General features: G+C 40.7%; 1 protein-coding gene across 4 annotated transcripts; it reads right to left on the bottom strand.

Annotated features, from left to right (window-relative positions):
* Window positions 1–2,845: 2,845 nt before the first annotated feature.
* LOC103696133 (polarity axis stabilization protein) lies at window positions 2,846–18,643 on the bottom strand. 4 transcript variants are annotated; one of them, XM_008777669.5, is made up of 3 exons: window positions 16,715–18,643; window positions 16,405–16,597; window positions 2,846–3,257 (listed from the first exon to the last, which is right to left on the bottom strand). In XM_008777669.5, the coding sequence occupies exons 1-3, from the start codon at window positions 18,190–18,192 to the stop codon at window positions 3,024–3,026; spliced, it is 1,905 nt and encodes a 634-aa protein (XP_008775891.4). In that variant the 5' UTR covers window positions 18,193–18,643; the 3' UTR covers window positions 2,846–3,023. The 4 variants fall into 4 exon arrangements, with proteins under 4 accessions (XP_008775891.4, XP_038984913.3, XP_026656585.4 ...); XM_039128985.3 differs by lacking the exon at window positions 2,846–3,257 and adding an exon at window positions 3,264–3,843 and having other exon boundaries at window positions 16,715–18,630; XM_026800784.4 differs by lacking the exon at window positions 2,846–3,257 and adding an exon at window positions 3,943–12,283 and having other exon boundaries at window positions 16,715–18,630.
* Between the last annotated feature and the right edge of the window lie 209 nt (window positions 18,644–18,852).

Raw genomic sequence — 18,852 nt, forward strand, 5'->3', positions numbered from 1 at the left:
CGGCGAAGGGATCTTTGGAGTGGCCCTTCAGGACCTGGAGTTGTCGGTGGAGATCGTCCACCCGCCGGTCCAGGGAGCGCGACCGATGGGTGGGAGACAAGGAGCACCGAGAGGGGGACCGACTGGAGCGCGGGTTCCTTGAGGACTGGGGGGTCTGGGAACGCGCCCGGGCTCGCCTCTCGTACCCCGCGCAGCTCCGATGGGAAGGTCCCGGCAGAATGGACCGTGCTCGAGAATCTTCCTCGCGCCGGCGCTCCTCCCCATGGGAGAGGAAGGAGCGCGGGTTGAGGAGGACAGGTGAGCGCTCAGGGAGCAGCGGCTCTTGGGCCCGCTGCGGCGCCCGAGACATCACACCCTGCAGGTTCTGCACTGCCTCCGCGAGGGTGCGAACCTGCTGGGCTAACTGGTCGAACTGAGCGGCTTCGACCATCTGAATGGGGGGTGGAACGGTGGAGTGTTGCTGAGAATGTGTTGGAGACGCAGCGGCCTCTCGGCCGGAGGCGCGAGAGGCCCCGCGACCGGAGGCATTGGAAGCTCCACGACCACCTCGCCGTGCCATTACGATCGCTCTGAGATTCGGGCCCTTCCTCTAGCGCCAACTGTTGCTGGTGGTCCAAACCGAGAATGATTGGCACAGCGGTGTGAACGGGGTTCCGTTTGGGTTGCCTTGGTTGGTGTTGATTGCGCTCCACTTTCCACCGGGAAACCTGCAAGCAAGCCTCGCACCACCACTGGGGTAGTGGGGGCCCTCCGACGATCAAGTCAGAGGAGATTGGAGGAGAAGGAGAGATAATAGTAACAAGTAAGAGAATGCACTGGAAGTTCTTGCTTACCTCCCCCCTTCTCCCCCCAGCCGCATATATACCAGGCTGGGGGGTCCTTCTGGGGGGTTGGTCATCGTGTGGCACGATGGAGTTGCCACTGACATGGCCGTTACAGGGCGTCGTGGGGCAGCGCTGGGTACGGCCATGACAGGGCGTAGTGGAGCTCCGCTTTGTACGGCTGTTACAGGAGATCGTGGAGCAGCGCCGGATACGACCGTTGCAGGGAGTAGTGGAGCAGAGGGTCGCGGCGTGCTTCAGGGGAACAGCCTGTCGTTGTCGAGAGATTGCCGACTCGGGGTCGGATTGCTGGATCAAGGGGCAGCCGACTCGGGGTCGGGCTGCGAAGCCGAAGATATCCGACTCGGGGTCGGACTGCTGGATCAAGGGGCAGCCGACTCGGGGTCGGGCTGCGAAGCCGAAGATATCCGACTCGGGGTCGGGTTACTGGATCAAGGGGCAGCTGTAGTCTTCTTGGGCGCGCGTGCCGGTCACGTGGGGCATGGTGGCTGAGTTCCCCCGTAACAATAATAATATGTAGAAAATAAGCATATATGCAGTACTAATATGTAGATCAATTTTTTTACCAAAAATTAAAATTTTCTTTATGGATTCAAATTCTTTCAAATATTTAATTCATCTTATCAATCCTGAGCTATAACCACATTTTTTTGTGACAGGGTCATAACACCATGCATCTTCTTGTGGTAAGCTGCATATCAACTTGCAGCAAAGTTCTTCAGGATTGCATATCTGCTTGCCGTATGTCGTGCATCATCTTGCGACACAATCTTCAGAATGAATTATGTGCAATGTATTGGCCCCTATTGGTGGGGTCCTCAACATAGCCAGGTCGAAATTCAAATAATTCTAGGGGTTCATACTTCAGTTTAAAAATCATGCGATGTCAAAATTAATCAATCATATCCATAATAATAATATATATCGTCATAATATTCCCAAATAACATTGTCAATAATAATATACTATGCATCAAGTTTATACATCATGAATCATACCACTCAAAGTCGTGAATATAATAATTTATAATTGCCGATCAAAACGGAATTTATCTAATCATGCTCCAACTAAGATAAATGTAGTTCATTAGAGATCGAGTGACCAATTCTAACGGTGTTCAAAAAGGGCCAAGGTGGAGGCTAGCGTGTTGCCCACCTAGTTGATCCAAAATCATGAAGAGATTAGGACGCACCATTATTGTGTATCTAGAAATGAGCCAGCCAGCTATATTTACTTCAAATTGGTAGTATATTACACAAGACTTTGCCAGCAGCTGGTAACTTGGTCGGTTGGCACCTTCCTCGGCAAATGATCGCTGTATTAATTCTCAAGAAATATTGCACCAAATTATGGCAACTCATGGAATGTGCACCAAATCTTGTTGCTCACTTCACGTGAACAGTGAATAATTATGGCAAAAACTTCTTGAAAAGTTTCGCTTGAAAAAAATAGACATTACATATAGGTACAAGATAGAATTGCATCATTTTTTACAGTTTTCTTAAACTTCGTTGGTAGTTGGTTCCAAAAAGGATGATACCATTCAATCAAGCAGATAGATCTAGTCCGGTCGAGTCTACCAAAAAATTTGCAGCATTATTTATCTCTATAAATATGCTCGCTGGTATAACAGAGTATCTTGAATCTACCTTTTTATGTCTTGAAGATATCAAAGCTGCTCCTTTCTTTTCCCTTTTTCGACTCTTGTAAGGAACATTTTTTTTGTAATAGGATTGCATTGCTATGATTTAAGTGCTGAAAACCCTTAAACATGGTCGAAGCATCTATCACCAAGGCATTTCTTTGCTAGAATACTATTTATATAAGCCTTATAATTTGATTGTGCTCTTCCATTTCTATAGATCCCTCCAACCCTTGCTTAGTGATATTTCTATTGAACAAAAGCATTGCTATTAAGCCTTGGACATTTCCTTCACTTTGCGCCACCACTCCATCAATGATTAACCAAAGGACATTGTACACAAAAAATATTAAATCGCAAATGAGAAGGAACTGCTAAATAAATTATACCGAGAAGACACTGGAGCACTCCTCAACACCCCAGCCAATCTGTAGTACTCAACAACATGATAAACACAACCTGTGGGAGCAACAATGCTTTTGATTTTTAAAAAATGGACGGTTGCCCCCATAATTCTATGCTAAAAAGGGTTGCTAATTTTACAGTGGCAAGAAAGACAAATTTGTTTCAGAAACCAAGGCACTGTGTACAGAAGGATGTCCTGGAACCTTGTTTGGTTCTGGGTTACCTTGAAGAAGAGCTGCTCTTTTAGGATTGAAGAGCAGGAGCTGTTGCATGTCCTTGGGGAGAACATTGAACACCGCCTGAAGGTATCCCTTCAGTTTCTGGCATGCCACTGTTGAGTCTGCACTTCCACCTCCAGACTGCTGTGACTGAGAAAATAATATAACAGAAAACCGATATGAACATATTTTGAGGTGGTCTCCAGGCAATAAGGTCAGCGTAGTTACAATAACAAAGTGCAGAACTGTATGATTCAAAGCAAATATTCGGCATCATTTAAATAGAACTGTAATGCTGGTTAACAAATAATTACAAAGAAAATTTAGTCAGACAAGTCAGATTGTTATAACAGTTGCAGTACAGTATGTGCGGAGCTCCAAAATCCTAATTTTGTGCATTGACTTAGACCAGGTACTTGGATTATATATTAGTATTATATGCTGAACCTATGCAATATGTTGAACTCAAAAGGTCAGAAAAATGTGGTACAGAAAAAAAAAAAACACTAGATGTTTGCATCAGGGATGAGCATAAGATAGCAATGTTGGCGGATGATGCAGACAAGCAGAAACTTGGAGAGGGTTTTAACCTTGTTGAATTTGGACCACGGGGACAGGTGGTCATGCACCAACTGGCAGTTAGCTTAGCCATACCACTTCAGTAAGCAATTCAGAAATGCCCAGGTTTTATCTTCAGATTCAATACCCTGCATACACTTCTTAATATGTCGATCACCTAGCAAAAATGAGGGCTAATTGTGTCGAGTGGGTTTTCCTGATGGGGCAGTTGTATTGTGCTTGGTGGTCATATCCAGGTGTTTGATGATGTAAATAATCCAATGACCAAATTGTTCTATTAAGAAGATGAATGAAACCTCATCATTGATGATGTTGGAAAGACACTAGGATCATATATAAAGCCCATCTGCCCAAAAACTAATATATATGAAAGCAGAAGAAGTTGAATTAATTCAACAAGTCATACAACTAGTTGACTTGAACAAAGCATGCTGGATGTGTAGACAAAGTGTTGTGACCTCCTTGGAACAAAGGCGACAAATTAGCAGTATCGCAAAGTTGAGGCACAGAGTGACAAGGAAAAGAATCATTCTGATTCAATCGAAGTTATTTAATAAGCCCAGAAAAAAAAAAGTTCAATGTATTGTGTTCCATTGACAACACAATAATAATCACGAAGGAGTAAAATAAGCAACATTATGACCACAAACAAATTAATCAGTAAACCCCCATTGCTAGCCTCCTCTCAGATAATGAAGTTACTACCATGGCAGCCCACCACACAGGCATGTAGATTTTCATTTTTCATGTACATCAGTTGAGGGTTACAATGGACTTATAAAGGGAATCCATAAAATTATCTTCTGTTATATCATTACTTTAAGTGAACATTAGTTAAGTACGACAAGTATACTATTGCTATATTATTATTACAATGTAAAAAATAAAAATTGATAAAACTGAATTGGTCAGCGATAAGTTTGAACTATGGCATAAAACATTGGAAGAGAAGAATCTGAATGTTACTTATATACATGCACATTCAATTATGCATACAAAAACATGCACGCACACAAACAAAATGCAGTCAAAATCTATGGCCAGGGAAAGCCATGAATTATAAGTTATTACAGCTCTATCAAGCATGAAAGTGAGAGCCACAGAGAATGACTCCAAGAAATCTATAATTTGGTGGATAAGTAAAAACAAATGTCCATGAAAACTGAGATAAAATATGTGCATAAACTAAAGAAGGATTTAAGGTGAATTTGTGGTAAAACAAAAAAAGACTAATTAGAAATCTAGAATCGAATAACTGAAAGGAGTTAAGAAGTAGCAAAGCTGAAATGTTTCAGCAATGGATAGAAGGATTTGAGATAGAATGGCTGTCTGCTTTAAGGGATAAAAGGGAGAAAAAAAGGCTACAAGAAGGAATGAAAAGGAGAGAAGGAAAAATGTTGCAATTTGAACAAGTAGTAAAGCAAGAACTATAAGTTTTAACTGCTTGATATCAGGCTTGTGGATTACGTTGACTCAATACCTACTTTCAATTGATGTAAAAAGAGGTTACAAGAAAGCTTGGATTAGTGAACGGCCTTAATGACTTTAGTTGGTCAAGAGATAGAAAAACTTAGGACAGTTGTTCCCATTACCAAGTACCATTGGTATTCCTCCAAGTCCGAATTTTGTTTTGTCAGGCATGATTGCCTGGAAGTACTGAAATGTTGCCTCGTTTGACTGGGTGGAACACAAGATTAAAAGGTAACTTGTCGCTCAATTTGACAAAATTCCCTTTGGCCAGTTTTGTAAAGTTTGTCTAAATAGGGAAGAATGGTCGAGAGGTTTTGGCTGAATATGAAAGAATTGATGTGAGGCTCTCTTCCTTTCTTTCTCCAATGTATGCTCAAGCATAGATAAGACCAATCTAACCACGATCAACCCAATATGATCTGTCTACTTGTTGGTCATGGTGTTCATAAGGTTGACACATAGTGCAGGGTGGGCTTGGATGTTAGTATTTAATTATAAAATGTCCATGAATGGGAAGGCCCACCTGCTCTCCGTCCCATGCTACGACCATATAACATTTGCATATAGTTTCCGAGTACCTAACCCAGTACCCACCATGACTGACTAGAGGACAGCCCATATTGGTCACGAATCACATTGGGCCTGCCCATGCTTGAAAATGCATCGAAGGAATGGCAGAAAAGAACATAAATTCTTCCATGCTTAGCCAGAATTACAAAACTAGCAAAGGGCAGTTTAATCAAATAAAATAAAAGTTACCACTTATTCCAGGTAATCATGTCTGGAACAGATAAACTCCAGCCAGATAGAATTCTGATTTCTCACAAAACAATTTTACTTCAGAATAGAAGTAGCTATTCCAGGTTTTTCCTATCTCTCAAAAAATGCAGTCTAATCTGGAACTAAATGAGATCTATATGATTAGTTGGCTTGAATTAAGAAGGGCATGAGGCTTGCTGGGTTTCATCATTATGGTGAAAACCTAAATGGAAATATAAAATATCTTATTTTGTCTCTTAGTCTGCAAGCTCCATTGGTTTTACTTCAGCAACAATTCCTGTCCAAGATCAAAAGTCATCACAATAGTAAGCACCATCAAACACTTCACTTCCAACAACTCACTACTTCCAAGAAGCCTTTTTTTAATCTCTGCCAGGGTGACATATTATGGTCTTACACATAGCAAAGCATCTCAAGCATACTCTGATTTTATTTGACACAATCCTCAAGCTTCTTCAACAATATGCCATCACTCCATTGATCAAAAAAATTACTTGTTAATAAATTTATAAAAGTATAGATCAGAAAACAAAATGGTATGTCTAACAAAACCAAAAAGCTATCATGAAAAATCAAGCAAGCAACAATTTTCTTTCCTAATCATCCATTGTTCTGGTACTCCCTGACTCTGTTACACATCCAGATGAATCACATTCACTTTCTCTAAAATCCAGAGATCACCTAAAAACTACCACCAACGAGCAAGCCATATGATGGTCCACTGCCTCTATAACATTTACGAGCTAAGAAAATATCATGATAGTGTAATCTTTGGCCAGATTCAACTCTGAATACTAAGTTTAAATGCGGAGAAATTTGTAGCTAAATTGCTTTCACTATGAGATGCCAACCGGCTAAGTTGGTAAAGTCTCTTGCGTTGCTGCAAGAGACCTAGGTTTGAGTCTACCCTCGTTCTCACAGTCAGCCGGCTTCCACCCAGAACTGAAAACAGAAAAAGAAAAAGAGAGAGAAAAAAAGAAGCTTTCTCTATTTTTAAAAAAGAGGCTTTCACTATTTTTAAAAAGAGGCTTTCGCTATTTTTTCATAACTCAATTATGTGAAGAACCAAAGTTTGAGACATTCGATCCTTCTACACCTCCTTTAGGGCAAAATAATTTGTTACCTCTGGCAAAATACCTTTTTTCCCGGAACAAGTCATGATGTCTTAAAATGTACCCAACTTTGGAACAACCTGGTACCATCTCCAAGAAACTCCTTGACTCTTCTTTGATGTGCTATGCAACTGACACTGAAGGTTTCCTAAATCTATAAATTGCTGATTCATGAAAATAAAAATTAATAGTGCACCTGATGCAACCAGGAACGAAAATCTAGCCCACATAAGAGAGACACAAACACCACAAACATGTGGGTAATCATTTGCACGATCTTACTAACCAAGTATATGTCTCACATGCCTCCTTAATAGTGAATGAACGATGTGACTGCAAAATGATGAACAAACTCAGGTGGGGCCATTCCAACTCCTCAAGTCCAGCAAGGTCCAATCTTACAAACAATTGGTGTGAATAAATTTCTATGGATAACACACTTTTAGAAAGTTTAAGTGAGACAAGGCATAAGATACAAGTGACAAGCTCCAAGGCACAAGGTTCAAGCTTCATGTACTTTCAAAAACCTTAGAAATCTAAGAAAAACATGAGAATAAGTAAGCAAAGGATGTCAGAGTTGATTAGAGACTATGGCAAGGATCACACATTTCTTACGCCAATGCCAGTTATACACAAATTACTATTGTGGAATAACATATCCGACTATGCTTAGATTTGGAATTTGACACATACAAAGTTTTTTTACAGGAAGAATTTCTCGGAAGAAGGTTGGTTGTCGAAGTAATTAAATTAAAATTTCAGGCCTCCCATGCAAGGTCCAAAGAACAACGTGCATACTTCACCAGAACCATTATGTGATTCATGCCTCTTATTTTGTATAGCCCCACACAAGCCTGAAGGCATTTTTAGAAAGACCAGCCTAGAAACATGTGTCGAAGCAAGCAATGATTAAGCAGTCTTAAAACAATAACACAAACTCAACTCATAAACATTGTACGCCCAAAGGAGAACAGGAGATCTTGGATCATAGTTAGCCTAGGGGACAGTAGTCGTATATTTCAACCATTTACATTTTTCTAAACTCTCCTAAACAAGGATAAAACAGGACACTCATCAATTTGACTGGAGCTAGAGATAATTCCAATCATAAGATAGGAAATTTACCTTCTACATAAGAAGCAAATCAAAAATCTACTCTATCCCTAAGTAAAAACATACCTTCTCCACATTAACAATAATATTTTTGCTGAATTTTAACAAACTCCTAGGGAATTAACAATAAATTTATGGCCACCAGCTGAAAGAGTCGGATAGTTTAATTTTTTTGATTCATGGAAAAACAAAAAATCCAAGATTGAAAAACCTTCCAACCAAGATGAAATAGCACAGTGACAAATGAATCATCAAGCAACGTACTGATAAGCCCTTATAGAAAGTGTCAATTATCAAAAGAACATTAAAGTAAGGCATGCAAACAAAATTTCCTGTCCATTTTGTCTGCTTTAAGCAGAAGTGCAGAAACCAAATCATGCCATATAATTTCATGCAGGAAACAGCATAAGGTAATGAGGCCCATAATGATTGCGTGAACCAGCAGTCAGGGGCCTAGTGATGAGAACTAATCTTGTCTGCTGTATTTTCTTCAGGGTTATTTCAATTGTTGAACAATTTCAACTAACATAAAAGATCATTTTGTTGATGCTCAAGTAGACTGATAGGAAAAACTAATCAGGATCTGGAACTTTATGAAGCTCAGCACTGAAAGAACTGCTTTAGAGTCCTGATGCCTTTTCAGGATGCAAAGGTTTCCCTCAATGGTTAACACCCTTATTGAAAAGTAATATTTAGTTTCAATGAACAAAAGATTCCTGGACAAGTATTCCCAAAAATCTCACATTACTCTTACAGGTTAGCCATTATGAGCCAACAAGACTTTGCAGCATCACAGAAGCTGAATTTTAATCACCACTAAACAGAGAGCCATACTATCCTTGAATTTAGCCATAACAAGGTCTGCAAAAACTATCTCGAACCGCCTTTACCAGGGCATACCATGCCATACCATACTGATATGGAATCGAGACAATTTCTAGGTTTAATATGGTATATGAGCCGAACTGGTTTGAACGAAGCGGAACTGCCCTGTGCCGCTTGGCTTTAGACGGTACCACGGTTGGGAGAAAAGTGCCGTGAGCTTGTGTTGGTATAGGGCTCCATACCATATCATACGGACCGTACCATACCAAGCCACTATGGCACTAGTATAGGACCCGATACCAGTTTTGCAGAACTTGAGCCAGAGTATCATTCTTCTGAACTATCCATCCATATTTACTTAATTTTCAAGATTTGCTCTGTCGACAGCATATTCTAGGCATGGCAACCTAGTTGGAGACGTGATTATGTATTGTCCAACCTAAATTTAAGTCTTCCATATTGACAATACAAAATTGAAAATTTCTTTCATGAATTCATCTTTCTGAGACTAGGAAGTGAAATTGTCAAAGGCCTTAGGCTTCAATTCAACTTTCTGAAAAAATGATCCTTGACTTTAAATCACTCAGACTAGATAGTTATATTGAAGGAAAAATGTAAGAAAACCTCCAAATCACTGTTAACTAGTCTCCATGTTTCTTCCTTGCTGTAGAAGAATTACTCAATTACTCAATGACCATAGAGACCTACAAATTTGAGTTCATAGACCAGAACTTTTAATACATGGATTAAAGTCCACAGAATCACAATTTGCTTATTTTCTGAAGAATGATACTTTAATATTGAATTCACTGGGAAGAATCAAAGGATTTGGATAAGTTGGCTGAAGCCCTAAACCATATCCTCACAGCTTCACTTCCTGTTTAAAGTTGGATGCATAAACAAAAGTAAGGTAAATTTTCTGGCCATGCTAAAAGATTTACTTCCACAGGTGGCTGCCACTCCAAACCATTCATAATGCCAACTTGATTTCAACTCCATGAAATACAAATTTTGATCCAAAATTCCTTTTCACAGTTATGGATGAGAACATAACATCTGCATTCGTAATCTACTAGAGACACATTTAAGCTTATACATCCATCTTCATGTTCTGTCTGTCTGTGATGATAACATATTGCAAAAGTCACTATATCAGCATCCAAAATTTCACCAAGTTCAATTCTCACAATCAACCTCAACAAACTAGTTTGTATAGGCACATTTGGCCAACCAGTCTGCAGTAGTGTTCCCATCCTAGATACAAGGAACAAGAATATAATCTCTATCCTGATTTAATATCAGTAATTGAAAGTCCTTTGTAAAGTGATAGGGCAAACATCTTGGTGTTTAGTAAGATATATGACCAGTCCAGTCTATCTCAACGATGATCCTCCTGAGAGAATGAATATTTTCCTGTCAGAGGCCTTCAAGATAAGCCCTAGCTTCAGCTTTCAAGCTTGATATTCCAGAAAAAAACACAAATTTAGCACAATTAATTTCACCTTGGTGGCTACTAATGATGATTCCAGCGTCAACAATGCCAGTGGAATAGTCAGAAGAACCATTTATGTTGATTTTACTACATGCTGGCCGCAGTGTTGGTTAGGCTCCAAGATGGCAGCAGCAGAGCTAGAATTGGAAGATGTTTGTCCATTTGCAAGGTAAAAGTATAGTATCCGACAGCTTAGCCTGACTGTTTAGTGGAATTGCCAGGTCTTCTTACATTTGAAATAACCAGCTTCATGAATTACTACAAGTGAAAAGGCCCCTTTCACCATGGCTTATCTATTAGCTCTTTTTTAAACTCCAATGAGGATTTTAGTTTTTTTTTCCCTTCTTTCCTCCTGACTCTAGGTCTCTCGGAAATCCTTTATTTCTTCCCACAGCTTGTACTCAGTGGTAGATGTATCTCGCTCATGCTCTTGTAGCTTGCCATTTTCTTCTTTCTACTTGCGGCTCTACTTGAAGTTACCATTAATGTTAGTATCCATTTAATTGAACAGTTTCCATTCTTCTCTCTTAAAGTTAATTAGCATTCTTTTCATTTGTTTTCTCGAATGGGTACCTTACAACAGTTAGAGTTTCTTGCTGGACTCTAATTGTGATCCTCTTCAGTACAAGATCCATGATATCTACATTTTGGCAAATGTTGATTCATTCTCCTGTTCTTACAACAAAATTATAACTTTCCGCTCATGCAGAGTCATCCTCCATACTCCAAAACCCGAATAACCTTTTTTTTCCCATTTATAAAACTGTATATTAGCTTCTTTAAGTTGCGAAATATCGCCTATCAAAGAACCATACATCATCTTAGATAGGTTATGGAAATCTTACCAGAAAGAAATAGATTACAAACTCAAACAAGAGATGTCTTGTGTGTCTTTGCTGTCTTCCAGGTTATATGGTCTAAAACGATGGATTGAAGGTGGATCAGGGCTCAAGGTTGTTCATATTGGCCACATCATGTTAACTAGGAGATGTTGCAATTTTCATGCCGGGCTTCTGTTTATAGAGATTTATCCAAAGACTCAATTTTATTATAAGGCATATCAAGAAAAGCCGAAGGCCTTAGATTCTCAGAAGTACCCATCAACTATTCTACTTTCTAGAAGATAAAGTGGACTGCAAAAATATTCACCTTTTCTAATTACAAAATGATACAATCACGGAGTTCAATGTTTGAATTATAAAGATTGGTAGATTAGCAAGAAATTTCGAGGCAAAAGATTGCTGTTCAAAGAAAGACCTAAAGTTATATGCTGTATATAATTTTTGTGGATTTTTGAAGACACCATCAATTGCACCAAAACTTTGTTGTTCACTCAAATAGTTAGGCCTTGCAATCTCTTTGCATGCGATGGAGCTCAGTGCCAAACTGCTAATCATGCCAAGCCGAGTTTGTATCCTTGAAAAGAACAAGATTATAACTGCTGACAACTTGAACAACCAAACCATTATGCTAAAACTAAATAAGAGTTCGAAGGATGAAGAATATCTACATCTTCAATCCTTATACTCACAACATTATTTATAAGATTCTTCAACACCTCATCCCTTCTTTATCCATTGCAGAGACAATTCAATAACGCATCCAATAATGCTCTCTTGGTGGATTATATAAAAGTTGAATGGTAGAGGCTTAAATTATCACTTTACATTGATAAAAGTCTTGTGTCATTGGTTGAAGGAAGCTTTTGGCTAGAGGCAAGAAATAACATAGAGAGATTAGTCGAGATGCAATAGTGCAACCAAGGAAGCTGCAAAACACTAGCCTACGTTCCCCACCTATCATTACTGAAATGGTAAAACGGTTCTTAATTAGTGGGCTGCTAAATATTTAGGAGCATTATATGAGCATACAATAAATTAGTGTGCATAACATAATTGCTGTAAATAATAAATTGATAAGCTTTGACTTAGCCAAATAGAAGCTAATTTTCCAATCCATACAGAGCATAACAATGCATTTATCAACTTGCCAAAATAGCAATATATGAAATTGAAGATGATGGGAAATAAAAGGAAAGTCAAAAAAAAGGAAAACAGTTGCCTGACATGTTTTAGTTAATGTACTGAGCACTAACATGAAAGGATGAATAAAATTAAAATACAGTGTAACAGTTACATTATATCAGATATTATCTTCATATATATGCATGTGTGTGTGTGTGTGTGTGTGTGTGTGTAGTTGAAACTTGAAAGTATTCAAAGTTCAGACACATCAGAACTTTGAGGCCTCCAGCATGAGAATGGATTCCAGAAGCGTTTGCCATTTTTTTTTTAAAACCATTACATGTGAGTTTAAGGAATACCAATTAATAAAAGAAACCAGGCAGTGTGACTCCACTTTTTTCCTAAAGTGTGTTGCATGACTTGCGTCCAAAAATAAAAAAAAAAATAATTTAACAAAAAAAATATTTTGGTTCCTTCTGCCTGACTCTAGCAGCTTGCTGAACTCCAACGGCTTCATGAGAATGTTTGACATCAATAAACTCTCTATTTTCCAATTAAGAGTCTCGATTATTACAAAATCCAAAAATCACGTGCATGGAAAAGAGAAGGGAGGGAGGGCAGAGCTTCATATGTGTGCCTTGCCTTATCAACAAGGAAAAAAAGAGCATCATTAATTACATTGGAGGATCACAACCATATGTACTAAACTCTTACAAGTATTGCACGTGTAGACTCTCAGTAATATTTACTATGTAAATGCTGGTAAAGTAAATCAAATATCACACATGTTAAATTTATTACTATAAAAGCAGGCAATCACTTAAGCAAGTGAAACTAAAAACTACAAAATGTTTTAATGAGTATCTAACCAGATTAAAAATATCCTCAGCATTTAAATGGTTACTGCTTAAATTATTTAAGCACTATGTAGATATTCAAGAATCTGCTAAAGAAATTATGCAGTCATTTTCTGATAACTTTAAAAACCCTTCTACCCCATGGGTGGAAATTAGCATGACCTTCATCCAAGGACTTATAAAGCTGCTAATGATAAGACAAGTAATGACATAAGCTAAAGCTAACCATATATGGTAAGATTTACCAAGAGAGTTAGTATTTAGAAGCACAAAGCAAATGAAACATAAACTGTGGGACCCTAGAGTTTGAGGAAGGTGATATGCAAAATTCTGTGAGCTGTAGCGGTGAAGGTGTACTACACATGAAATGAAATGAGTATTTGAAGTTCTTTCAGAACAGATCTGGAAAAGAGGGGAAAAATCTCAAAAGGGAACATACCAGAAAATACTTCAACCAAAACATCTGGCAAAGGCATGATCAAACTAAAAAAAGATGGATCGTGAATTAAAGAGAGCATAGGGGTGTAATCTAAGTTTTATGACTCAAGACAACCTCAGTAGAATGACACGAATACAACCTCATTAAATTCTGATGGATAATAGGGCTTGGGGTAAAAGCCACATAAGATACAGTTATGGAAGGTGAAGAATTCAAGGGAAAAAAAGAAAAGAAAACGATATAGTAATTTAAGAAAAGGAAGATAATATCGCAATTTTTTTTTTCACTATCGACTTGGACATAGAGGCCCAAAATCATCTTGAGATTTTTTTTCTTGTTGGTAAAAGAACACAAGATGTCGTGGATGAGACAACTGGCCACTTTCTACATATCCTACTAACACCTGTAAATAATCTTAATCAACTTCCTTAACATTGGATTGTGACAAAATGAAAACTAACTCCTCAGCTAATGATTTAACCTCCTTAAATTAGTCTCTTTCACAGTAACTATTGATTCCACCAACTAAACCACAAAAAAAACTTAAAAAACTCCCGTAAGCAGGTAAACCCTCCCCCCCCCAACCCAACACACACACACACAAAAAAAAAGAGACTAAACATATTATGAACTTCACAAGACCCTAATGTACCTGAAATCTACACCATTATATAAAGAAAACTCTTGGAGTTGGACCCACAAAGGCAGACTCCAGAAGTCCCCATACTTGTTTTAAATTTCCACTGAGATGATTAATTTCTTGGAGAGTATGATAGAAACCAATTGTGATAATATTTCATCTACAAGACCCATGCTCTAAAAAAATACGGGCATGCAAAGATGGAATCCTGAAGCACACAAAATCAGACTCTTGAGGTCTTGCACTCCTTTTTCTTCTTAGGAAAAAGCTCCCAAACCTGTCTATCGTCCTCCCTTTTCTTGACAAGCATGTGCATGTAACATGTGCGAGATACTAATAGGGATATTCGGATCTCTAATGCCAACAAAAACACCTAACTTTTAACCATACTTGACTAAAACAACTTTCCTCAACTAGCTGGTAAAATCAACTAAAAGAGCCATCAGAACATCTGTGCTTATGTCCCTCTACTTTTATTATAGTAGACATGGAATAAAAAATCAACCAAAGATAGACACAGCTAGTTAATACTTGTAAAAGCCCTAACCTAAAAGGTTTTGACACTTGGATTGGCAAAATATCAATTCATGGTCTTCAGCACTAGCTAATGGTTGTAATACATTCTAAGTGACCACGCTAGTGTATTGCTCAATATTGCTAACATACGCTTAACAATCAGCCAAAGTACTGCATTTTTTGAATCCTACCTCCAATCTAGCCATAAAATAGCTAATATAGGCAAAAAGCATGGTTTTATATTTTCCCTATATCCACACCACCTCTATTCTTCTTGCTCCTCTCCTTCCTATTCTTAGTTATCGAAAGCAGGTAGGGTGTAGGTACAGGGAAGCAGGTCTCTTAAAAAGCTTTAGTAAGAAAACACTTATAAAACAAGTGCGGATGAGTTTCCAAGGAGATTCAGAAATAAATTCGCCATCCTAAATGGAAGATTCCTACTACTACAAGTTCCTACTCATATCCCCTTTTTATAACTTTTGCACTTTCAATCTCCTTTAGTTTTCTCTTCTCACTCATACCCTCTTAGTAGCTTCTCCTAATCAAGTAATTGATTTTTTTTGTTGTTGTTGGTATATTTTTTCATCACTTTCCCCCTATATTTTTTCATTTCTTTCCTTTTCTGCAAGATTTCAAATATTGGTACCAAACCCCATCCTGTTTTTTCGTCGAAATGATATAGTATAAGTATGGTATCAATATTGACAATATGTACCAAAAATGATAGCACCAAAAAAAAAGAAACACCATCGATACCGACTGGTACATCAGCACAGTAACGTAGCTAGTACAGATGGTTTCAACATCCCGATACCTGCACCGATGCCAATTTCGCATTAGATCAATAAGGTACTGAAGATACCATCCCGTTCTAGCGGTTCATAAATCCATGTTTTCTACCTCTTCTCTCTTCCCATTTTTGATTTTCTTCCTCTACTAAATGATTGTCTATGTCAAATCCTTCATTGCCAAAACCAAGAGCAAGTTCAAAATGATAGGAGTGCAGGTACAAGGAAATGGATATCTAAAAAGCACTTTGATCATGGAAGCCAGTAAAGTTTGAGCATCCCTGGAGTTTCTGAAGTGGATATGATACCCTAGGGAGCAAATTTTTGCTACTAATGTCAGATCTGCCTAGGCAATCAGGAGTCCCCATTGTCTAGGGTTAGGAGAGACACGTTAACAATCTTCACCATATCTTGTGACCCTAGCATGCAGTTAATTGCCGGATAAGTACAAACAAATATATGCTTGCTACTCCTATGTACAAGGATGCAATATAGAAATTTATTTATTTTTCAAAACATGGTAAGCGTATGAACTTGTTTCACCCTTTGAAGTAATGAAGGCATAATGAGAGCTAGAGAGGAAACATTGTTAGGCAAAAGAAAAAGATAAGCACGTTATAGCATAGGGCTTTTAAAGTTTTTAGAAACTATTCATTCGTTATTTCACACATAAGGTGCAGCGAAGAATACACAGTTCATCAAATATTAAGTGAGGTCCTTACCTGTATCTCTTCAATTAAATGCCGCTCGATAGCATTAAAGGAATCGACGATCTCCACTTCAGACATTTTTGATAATAGCTTGTGTATGTCAATGTTTATCCGGGCCTGCCTCCAAAGTCTACATTGTTCTTTTTCAACAGCAGCACGCTTTCTTTGGAACCATGGCATGAAATTGTACCCTTCTAGAAAGCGCCTGAAATAAAAAACAATCAGCCTTTAACCAACATGAGATCAACGAGTCATGCCTGCAAGCAGAAACATCCAAATAAAGCAGGTTGATCGGATTCCTTGCACGCATTAGGAACAATACCTGTATAAATCCAGCCAATTAGACCTCATCCTTTTGGTTAAGAACTTCCCAGGACCTCTCGCAGCCAATCCATTGAGGAACTCATCAGCATGAAAAGGAGGCAGAGGTGGCGGCTCCACGAAAGGAGAGCTTCCTTCTGAAGGAGTGGTGGCTCTCAAGTATGGCCCAAAGGGCGCAAGGAAGTTGGTCGTCAGCTCCAGGAAATGCCGCCGCAAGATCTCATTATTGACGACCGACATGGACTCCTCAATCCTCGGAGACATCCCCGCATCGATAAGCCTGTTCAAAACTGCAGTGTCCGGCTTCATCGTCGCCGAGTAGGTGCTCCAAACAGCTTCCTTGTGCTCCGTCATGAGGCAAAGAGGGCCCTCTCTCCTCCGCTTCACGGCATTTAGCAAGCTGGAAGGAGAAAACTTGTTCAGCGACAGCTTCTCGAGGTTGAGCCTTCCAGGCCTGGTGTTCCTCCCGGTGCCGATGGAGGGGGAGATAGAGGCCACGGGGAGCACGCGGGTGGAATTAGGGCTCGGGCTCCCGACCGAGACGACGTGGGGGATGTTCTTGAGGGATTTCAAGAAGAAGAGATTGGTGACGCCGAGGACCATGGGAGGGAAAGCGTCGCCCTCGTGGAGGGAATTGAGGCGGGCGAAGTCGGGGTCGTGGATGGTGAAGTAGGGGCGGAAGTCGACGCTGTAGCGGAGGGGGGCGACGAGGCTAACAAGGGCGGCGACGGCCTCGGAGCACTGGGGAGGGGTGGGGGCGATGACAAGGATGGGCTCGCCGAGGAGCATGAGCTCCCAGAGGGTCCAGAGGTGGAGGAGGAGGCCGCGGAAGGCAGCAAAGAGGTCGGCATCGTGGAAGAGGCCGTGTGGGACGGAGGGGTTGGCGAGGGGGAAGGGGGCGGCGGCGAGGTCGTCGGGGGAGGGGGGGAGGTGGACGCGGAGGGCGGCGGTGCCGATGGGGAGGTCCATGGGGGACCCCGGTGAGGGGGGAGGCCAGGCGGCAACGTGGGAGGCGACGAGGTCGAGGGCGGCGCGGCCGATGTCGAAGCAGAGGGGGCCGAGGATCTGGAGGAGGAGCCGGAAGACGGAGGAATAGGGGTAGTGAGAGAGCACCACCACCGACTTCTGCTCGCCGCCGCGTGGGAGGCGCTCGTCCTGGCGCTGCCGATTGAAGACGTAGCCGTAGATAAAAGCGCCGCCGGCGGGGAAGCGGAAGGAGAAGATGGAGTCATGGATGGAGGAGCGGTGGCGCGGGTGGTGGTGGGACATGGAGTCGGGGAATGAGGAGAAGGCGACGAGGAGCTGCTGGTCGGAGGGGAGGGAGTCCGGGGGGTAGAGCTCCTCCACCGTCTGCCCTTGCTCCAGGTCGAACCGGATCACGCAGAAGGCCAGCACCCATCGCCGGAGGGCGCTCGGGTTCGGACTTGGGGGGCTTGGGCTCGCCTCGCGCTTCGCCGATAGGGACGGGGACCGGTTCATGGATCAAGATCCCTTCCCTTCCTCTTTCTCCCTCCCCCGCTGCCAAAAGAAAATGCCAAGACCTATCTATCTACTAATTATTCTCTACTAGAGTTCTATAATGAGAATTTGAGTCATCGTTTGGGATGGAGAAAGCTACGGGGATTGGATTGGAGAAGACGGAGGGAGAGGGATCGGCGAGAAATAGGAAAATGGAAACCGGGGAGAGTTGCCGAGCCAGGAGAGGGGGGAGTGATGTATTGGTTTGGGCTGCCCCTTGCTCGGCACCCGTGTCACGACCATGAGGAGGGCACGGGGAGGGATCACAGGATGGGTGGATTCCGTTTCCGTTTTGATCGTTCTGGTTTTGTTTGGGGTTCCGCACAACGGAATTACTTCGGCCGATCGGTGCCGGGGTCGCATTGTCGGCTGGCCCAGGGGCCCTTGCGCCCCGCACCGGGATATAAACCTAGGAACAAGACAATGATACGATTGAGAACCATAAAACCAACGGCCGTTAGCTCAGCTGATTAGCCTGACCAACTTTAATTAAAAATTTATTTAATTAATTCTTGGTAAGAGTTATATTTATTGTTATTCCTAATTTTTAATTTAGTTGTTTGTTATAATTATTCAAGCTCTCTCTTTTGAGCGAAATCAAGCTCTCTATCTGTTTCAATT

Source organism: Phoenix dactylifera, chromosome 5 (genome assembly GCF_051530095.1).
Source record: "Phoenix dactylifera cultivar Ajwa chromosome 5, Ajwa_hap1_PhDact_Kaust_v1.1, whole genome shotgun sequence".
In the NCBI taxonomy this organism is placed as follows: Eukaryota; Viridiplantae; Streptophyta; class Magnoliopsida; order Arecales; family Arecaceae; genus Phoenix; species Phoenix dactylifera.